We start from the raw sequence: 9,585 nt of genomic DNA on the forward strand, positions 1-9,585 counted from the left end.
GCAATTTTCGAATGAAAAATTCTCTTTTTTAAAACTGTAGTAACAACGGGAAGCATTAATGATAGATTCGTAACTAACGATTATTATTAGTACGTTATAATTAAATAATTAGATAATTAGTTAATTAATTAATTAATTGAAACTAATCATAATAATTAATAATTATAAGTAGATTAGCTGTAATTAGTAAATCACTATGTGATGTTAATTAAATTTCAAAATACTGCAAATCATAAGCTCAAAAATTATACCAATTGTTTTTTCCATGACTTTCAGTTTCGTTTCGTTTCTCAAAATTAATAAATAAAAGCAAATATAATTATAATATTATTACTATTAAATTACGTTAAATAAAGTTTACCAAAAAAATTAAATAAAATAAACAGTAGATATATGAAGAGAATGCTTAAATAAAAAATAATATGGTGAAAAAAAATTATAATAGATGAAAATATTGAACATAGAGATTCGAAATATACCTCACTCACACACAAAAAACACACACAGAGAGAGAGAGAGAGAGAGAGAGAGAGAGAGAGAGAGAGAGAGAGAGAGAGAGAGAGAGAGAAAGAGAGAGCAGAGAGAGAGACATATATTGTACAAATGCAAAAATGCATACATACACACACACACAAAAGGGGAGAGAGACATATTGTACAAATGCACGCATACACACACACACACACACACACACATCAAGTACAAAAGCATACAAACACACACACACATGTACAAAAGCACACACACACACATACAACACATAAGTAGTACATGAGCATAATGTTTATATGTAGCTACAATAAAAGAAAATAAGCTCACAGATGCAACATTCCAGTTGAACTTACAAGTTTTCAAAGTCATTTAATTTAACAATGAAAATTATTTTCGTAGTTTTTTTTCTCCATATAAACGATAACATCAACCATAACATTTATTTTATTGAAAAGAAGAAAACCATAACTACAACATTAAAAAGTTATTACATTAGAGTTAATTGCATTAACAAGTTGATTAATAAAGTTTAAAGTCATTAACTCGTACACGCATACATGTAAATATATATTACCTTACATATATATATATATATATTAATTTATTATATGGATCCAGTTTGAGTTCGCACAACCACTACTACTACTACCACTACTACTACTACTACTACCACTACTACTACTACTACTACTACTACTACTACTACTACTACTACTACTACACATACACACACGCAAGCACGCACATACACACGTCCGTCAATCAACTTCTCGAATGATAACTTTTGAAAAAAGAGCAAAGAATAAATACCCAAAGACCAAACAAAGTTTCAAAACAAATTAAACCACTTCGAGCCATCACCAGTTTTGGCCTTCCGGCGCTCGATAACCTCCCTATCCATGACCTTCCTGTCGTAAACTTGCCCCAAAACGGCCATAAAGTCGATGAAAACCGTGCTGGGGTTGATGGTCCAACCGTGCTCACTGGCCGCATAATCAGACGGGAAAACGTGGTGGTAGTTGTGGTAGCCCTCGCCGGCCGCACCCAGCGTGACGACGATATTTTCCACGGGGTTTATGCGGCGGTCGTACGGCTTGTTGCCCCAGAGATGGGCCACACTGTTGACGCACCAGGTGAAATTCAGGACGGCAACGTAGCGGAAGATGGCGCAGACGACGTAGCTGGTCCAGAGGGACTCGCCCCAGTAGTACCAGGGCACCGCGGTCGGGATGATGACACACAGCAGCAGTACCGACAGAAGGTAGTACCTGTGGGAGAAGATAAAAAAAAAGATTAAAGTAATTAAAGATTGATGAAAAATATTGATATTATATCAATGCATGCGTGACCCTGACCCTACTACATCACTTACACTAATACCACATTCCGACCCACCTCCTCTGGAAAACGCAGACGGGGTCAGCAAAGAGGTCAGAGAGGTCAAGATCCTTGCCCTTCTCCTTAACGTCGGGGTGCTTCCTGCACATGAGCCAGCCGCAGTGGGAGAAAAAGAAACCCCTCTTGGCATTGTGCGGGTCGGCGTCGGTCTCACTGAATTTGTGGTGCAGTCTGTGATCTCGCGACCACTCGATTATGTCGTTCTGTTTTTGGTTGAGGGCCATGACGATGATGGCGATGATGATGACGATGAGGATGATGATGATGAGGACGAGGATGATGATGACGTACGACGATTTCGAAAAATTGTTAATATCAAATCGAAACAACAACAGCAACAACAACAGCAACAGCAAAGACCTGAAAAGCCATAGAATTACAAATCCCGAGAAAAATCCTCAACGGCAACTTGGCCTTGTAAGCCTTGTGGCTCCACAGCCTATGGGCGCCAACCGTTATGCCAAACGCACTCATGTAGTACAATCCTATGGCTAGTATCATTATAAGTATTGAAGTATCACTAGTTATTAATGATAGTATCATTATAAGTATTGAAGTATCAGTAGTTATCAATGATAGTATCATTATAAGTATTGAAGTATCAGTAGTTATCAATGATAGTATCATTATAAGTATTTTAGTATCAGTAGTTATCAATGATAGTACCATTATAAGTATTGTAGTATTAGTAGTAATTATTGATAGTATCATTGCTAGTATTGTAGTATCAGTAGTAACCATTGATAGTATTAGTTATCAGTTATCATGATAGTAATGCAGTAGTATTGGTAGTAGTAATCGAATGGTGATCATTTTTTAAGTACTAGTATAGGTTAACAAATAGTAATAATAACCAACAATCGCAATCCAATCAATTTATTCGTTATATCAAATAAAACAGAATCGAATCAGGAAGAAATGAAACAATCTGGAGGCCAAAAAGATAATTAATGTCTTCTATAGGTTGCCAGTTATCTATCTAAAGCCATCTTGAGAGATAAAAACGAGTCAAATTTTAAAACGGATCAAATTAAAAATTGTTAACTGAGTTTTTATTGGCTAAATATTTTTTTTAGCTTGTTCTTAAAACAAGTGAGTAAGATTGTCAGTCTTACTGTAGTAATAAAAATGGTAGCAGTGGCAAAGTGGTAATATAGAAACCGTTGTTTTTAAAAATTGCCAGTAGCATTATTATCAAACAATCAATCGAATGTATGCACTAACGAATGAAAGCACTAATGAATGAATGAATGAATGAATGGATGAATGAATGAATGAATGAATGAATGGATGAATGAATATACAAATATAATATAGCAATAATTATAATAAAAACACAAAAAGCAGACACTAACCAAAAAGGATAGTGTAAAATTTACACTGTGGCAACAAATACAGCCCGTAGAGAGCCAGCAGATGCAGCACGGCAAACCAGACGACGTTTCTCCAGACGATTATCGTTGGGGCCGGCTTCTCAATCACAACTTGATCACCTTCACCGACAACCTGCTTAACCGGCACCTCCGAATCAGGAGAGAATTCGACGTTTCTTGGGGGCATGATCTAAGTTTTTAACCTGGTTTTGTTTGTATTTTTTTTTAGAGATTTTTTTACAGTTCTTCGTTTGTCAATTCCTGTAATGTTTGAAAAATTCTGGTATTTTTCTATATATTTTATTTTCATCTATGCAATACAAAGAAGAATCTCATCATGAATTTATATTAATTTCATAAATAATAAAATTTAAATAACTTATACAGTCTCTCTCTTTCTTTCACATACATACACACACATAGACACACACACGCACACATATACACATGAACATACATAAATACATGAATATTTCCATTGTATATATATATACATACAACGGAAAAGTTGAAAAGTACAAAAATACAATACAAAAATTATAAAAAACACAAAAAACGTCTATAAAAGTATACATAGAAATCTAACATCACATGCATATATAAAGATTTCAGAAGAGAGTTAAAAAGTTATTTGTTCAACATGGCATTTAATAACAGTACAATCCTCTGAGGAATGTCAATAGAGTGAATAACCTAATAATAATATATACATATACACATACATAACCAGCATCACATGCATATATACATATACAAATACATAACAAGACACATACACAGACATATTGTTATAACCATAATTTGCTAGCCAATCCGTTTACAGGAGATATAAATAACATTATATAATCTATGATCCTACCTAACTTAATTTTTAAGGACAAAGGTGAATGAGCCAGATAACTTTTTATAAATTAAATTGTGTTGTGGTCTAGTTTAGCTTAGTGTTTCAAGGGTGAATGAACCAGATAACTTTTTATAAATTAAATTGTGTCGTGGCCTAGTTTAGCTTAGTGTTTCAAGTGTTGAGAAACAAATGTTGTGCAACATTTTTTAGTAATTTATTACAATTCTTATTCCAGTATTACTCAGTAATACAAACAACCAAACACACAGAGTATGTGTAATTGTGTATACACCAGGGGTGAACAAACTATTGCTTGTGGGCCGCATGTGGCTTGCGAAGCTATTTTATGCGGCCAGTGAGGCCTTGTTTGCCAAGAGAAGGTCATCAGCCAGATATTATAACCAAAAAAAGAAGCCACAAATCTTAAAAAAATTCTCCCCTAGGTCCAAAAAAGTTTGCTATTCAAGTACATATGCGGCCCTTCAAAGGTAAAATAGTTCTCAATGCGGCCCTCCCAGCAAAAAGTTTGCCCACCCCTGGTATACACAGTGAATCAATGGTAATGCACCACACAAATTGCACTGTGACAAACAATCATAAATATACATGAATCACATAATGAATCAAACACAGTGCACATGTTAAACTGGGTCACTTTGTATTTAAACCCAGTTTCTGTAGCAGCAGTGTCAAGAACCTTAACCATTACACTCCACATCAGGTTAATGTTAATTATTATGCCCATTATTAATTAGCAAACACGGCTTAGTGGAACTAATATTAATAATCTTGTTAAATATTAAAATGCTAACTTAACTAAAGTTAATAAATTTAATTACTATGATTTTGTCATGGTGAAAAATGCCTATTTGACTAGTAAATGATAGTTATGACAAATAAATATACTGTGTAAATAAAGTGAAACGATGTAACTCCCTTTACTTAACCTAACCAGTAACCTGGTTTTGGGGATACCAATTATTTACAATACATTACACTTTGCAGGGTGTAGAGGCAGAAATAATAAAAAAAAATAAAATAATATTTATAATAAAATAATTGTTGACTTGAAGATTCTTTTTGTTTTTATTTATTTATTTATTTTATATTGCTAAATTCAAAATTACAAAACAAAACCATGAATTAAAAAAAAATGAATTCTAGCATTTTATTTCATATTATCTAATTATTAATACATAAATGTATTAAAGTTAAATCAAATACTTAATAACTAATTTCAATTAAAACGTAAAAAATTAAATTAATTAATAAAATTAGAATAATAAGTATTACAAATTAAACAAATAAATAACCTTTTCTTTTCTATAGAAGTAATAGTTAGCAAACTGCCAAATTTCGAATCATAGATTTCATTCAATTTAAAATTAAAACAACAAAACCCAAACCGATAAATTAGTGACTGAAAACAGGGAATTTAAATCGTAATAAGACACCATTTAATTAACATTCGACGGCCAGGCAGCTTAACATAGCAAAGAATTTCAACATTATTTATTTATAGATGTGCCTTTGTATGAATTTCTATACCTTATATGTATGGCCATATGTTCCATAGATACATATGTAGATAATTTCATATAAATGTTATATATATTCATAAATATATATTATATATCCATATTATATATAAAGAATATGTTATATTTTATATACATGATTCATATATATAGTACACGTATTAATATAATAAAATATAAAAGCACACGATATTAAAATATTAAAATAATTCATTACATAGATTTCATAGATCCAATACATAGGCATGGATATATATAAAGTTATATATACATGGATATCAATAGTTATATATAGTTAGATTGGGTATATATAGTTATATATATATCCATGTATATAGGCTTCGCTGACAAAAAAAATGACGCACTCTCACTTTCACGTGATCTCGAACCATCATCATACCATCATGATTATTTTATTTTCTATTAAATGTTTATCAGAATTTACTTTTTTATGTTTCATAATTTAAATTATTTTTTATATAGTTATTAGCTGTTAATCGTAATTATTTGGTACAAGTTGCTTGTTGCCAATTGGTGTGAGTTAAATATTGATATCGAAGTTTGTTCCATTAGAAGTCTGTGTGTGTATGCAATAGCTGATCTAGTGAGCAAAATTTCTACGGAGGAGCCAAGACTTGTGGTGGTATTGTTGACAAGCTTTTTTGGTCGGTTTTAAACATAAAACGGTCATTTTTCTGACTTCTATTAAAAAATTGCTCACAACTGGTAAACCTTAACCCCTTGGCCCGCCCCCCCCCCCTAGATCTACCACTGTGTGTATGTATGTATATGTGTGTGTTTGTTTGTGTATGCATTTGTTCGTACGTGTCCTTGGTTAAAAACAATAGCCATAAAAAAACTATCATTTGATACCCGACTCGCTAATTAATCTTGGTTTCAGGATCTCGTACGACCGGGCTTTTAGCAATTGTATGTTTGTGTATGTGTATGTATGAGTATGTGTGTTTGTTTGACATTAAAATTTAACCTTATTTATGCATTTGAATTCTTTCTTATTAAGTTTATTATGTAGTAACACACACACATACACATAATTACACACACATATATACACACACACACACACTCATATATATATATAATCACATACTTATATATATATATATATAACTATATATATATATATATATATATATATATAATCACATAGTGAATGGTGGTTACTTTCCCGTTGTAAAAATGTACGTAGGCCCAGAAAATCTTTCAAGTGTTCACAATAGCAGTTTTTTTAGTTTGTGTGTATGTGTTTGTTCGTCTTTGTGTATATGTGTTTATTTATATATACATATGTGTATGTGTGTGTGTGTGATATAATAAGAGACAACGCGGCAAACATTTTTTTTCGATACATTTACTGTGCTTACATTGCACAATGTACTATACATACATACATACATAAAGCGTAATCTTAATTTTATTATATGGAAACAATCGAGATTTTTTAATTTAAAAAAAACTTGTAGTCAATCATTGATGTAAAAAGATTATGACAGGATTAACTATTAAATATTAACAATACACAACATTACCTATAAATTACAAGTGTAAATATAAAAACATTATAAATTTAAATAGTAGATCTTTCCTCAATATCATTGAAAAATAACAAAAAGCACATGAAAATACATACACGTGTATCCACGCACCACAACCACACATGTATGGGATGGGCGGGAATCTCCATACAATCGAATCCAGTTACTACATCAGCAAGACCAGGTTCCTTTACCATTAAACCAATTCGCATTCATCGTTATTCCAAAAATATAAATATATATAAATATATAAAAACGGTGTTATAGATCCCATTTCTTAAACTTAAGTTCAGATTATTCATTAGTCAGATTAATGTGAGACGTTTCATTTTAAATTTAAATTGAATTCTATTATCTAATAATACTTGAGAAACTAAGCTTCAAATACCTATAATCGAAATTCCAAAGGAAGGTAGAGAGAGCTTGAGAGAGAGAGAGAGAGAGAGAGAGAGAGAGAGAGAGAGAGAGAGGGAGAGAGAAGTATTGTTATTATTGAGGATGTTGTTGTTGTAGTTTTAATCGCTCTCTGATCAACCGATCATTCTCTTCCTAGTCTCTCCGGAATTTCTGCCACCATCTTTACATCCTCCATCATTTAATTCACCCAGTCGTGCACCGAGACCATAGCTGTCCCTCATCCACAGTTGCAATGCTCCCAGCCTTATCGTGGCACAACTGGGGACCGAAAGGCTTCAAATGGGAACAAACCACTCAGAGATCAACATCGGAGAAACCAGTTAGGTTTTAGCCATGGGCACTGCCCATTGGGCAAACATGTCGCCGACCGCATGCCTCACCCTATTACGCCTGGCCGGAGACATTAAAACAAATCCTGGACCACTGTGTGTTGTGTTGTTGAAGATGTTGTTGTTAAAGATGTTGTTGTTGATTTACAGATTTTGGTTCGGTATTTAGTTCTAAACAATTTTTATTTTTTCCACAAATTTATTTTGCCAATCAGGTGTCAAATAAATAAATGAATGAATATACAAATGAATGAACAAACGAACGAATGAAAAAATAAATAAGATAATGATATAACTGGGCTTAGGTTCTTAGGTCTACGATCGTTCTTACTTTTCTTGACTCCTGTTCCTTTCCATCAAACTCTTTTTCTTCTTCTCTAAGGTATCTAGACCAGACGCCTTTATACAATTAGACGCCACTACACCGCATCACTATTTTCATGACGGCCTAGTTTTTTACTGTTAAAAATAACAACCAACTTACATTTACCTTCAGAGTCAATCGCGAGATCTCCAGGCATTCAAATTCCAATAGCTGCAGCATGCAGGATGCAACGGTATCTAGACCAGACGCCTTTATACAGTTAGACGCCACTACACCGCATCACGGTCTAGTTTTTTTTACTGCTACAATTAGCAACCGCCCTACATTTACCTTTACACGTACACATTTGCACACATACATGCATACATACATACATACATACTTGCATACATACATACATACATGCATACATACATACATGCATGCATACATACACACATACATAAATACATACATACATACATACATACATACATACATACATACATACATACATGCATACATACACACATACATACATACATACATGCATACATACACACATACATACATACATACATACATACATACATACATACATACATACATACATGTATACATACATACATACATACATGCATACATACACACATACATACATACATACATACATACATACATACATACATACATATATACATACATATATACATACATACATACATACATGCTACATACATACATACATGCATGCATACATACATACATACATACATACATACATACATACATACATACATGCATGCATACATACATGCATGCATACATACATGAATACATACATACAAACATGCATACATACATACAAATAGTTACACGAATTCCGTCTTCTGGCTTTTTGTACCAATGCTCAATTTCCTCTACGATTTGATTTATATAATATTACCATTGCTTCCCCATGTTCTATGCTGTTTATTTTTCGTTCATTCATTCGTTCATTCATTCATTCATTCATTCACTCATTCATTTATTTGTCAACCCATTTATATACTTAATTATTCATCCACGCATTCATTCATCCATCCATCCACTCATTCATTCATTCATCCATGCATGCATTCATCCATCCATCCATCCACTCAATCATACATTCATTCATTCATCCACTCATTCATTCATTCATTCATTCATTAAATACCCCTTTATTAATTTAGTTTGCACCATTAAGTCCATAAATAGAGAAACAGATAAAACAAAAAACTCATTTACATAGAAAGAAATTTTCTTTATTTAGATGAAACACCTTACGGGACAGGATTCACGAGAAACTGTGT

General features: G+C 32.6%; 1 protein-coding gene across 1 annotated transcript; it reads right to left on the reverse strand.

Moving 5' to 3' along the window:
• Positions 1-920: 920 nt before the first annotated feature.
• HELRODRAFT_104475 (hypothetical protein) lies at positions 921-5,620 on the reverse strand. The gene is made up of 6 exons (XM_009033606.1): positions 5,420-5,620; positions 3,253-3,464; positions 2,251-2,381; positions 1,888-2,093; positions 1,219-1,760; positions 921-1,191 (listed from the first exon to the last, which is right to left on the reverse strand). The coding sequence occupies exons 3-5, from the start codon at positions 2,362-2,364 to the stop codon at positions 1,322-1,324; spliced, it is 759 nt and encodes a 252-aa protein (XP_009031854.1). The 5' UTR covers positions 2,365-2,381; positions 3,253-3,464; positions 5,420-5,620; the 3' UTR covers positions 921-1,191; positions 1,219-1,321.
• Between the last annotated feature and the right edge of the window lie 3,965 nt (positions 5,621-9,585).

Source organism: Helobdella robusta (genome assembly GCF_000326865.2).
Source record: "Helobdella robusta unplaced genomic scaffold HELROscaffold_94, whole genome shotgun sequence".
Lineage (NCBI taxonomy): Eukaryota > Metazoa > Annelida > Clitellata > Rhynchobdellida > Glossiphoniidae > Helobdella > Helobdella robusta.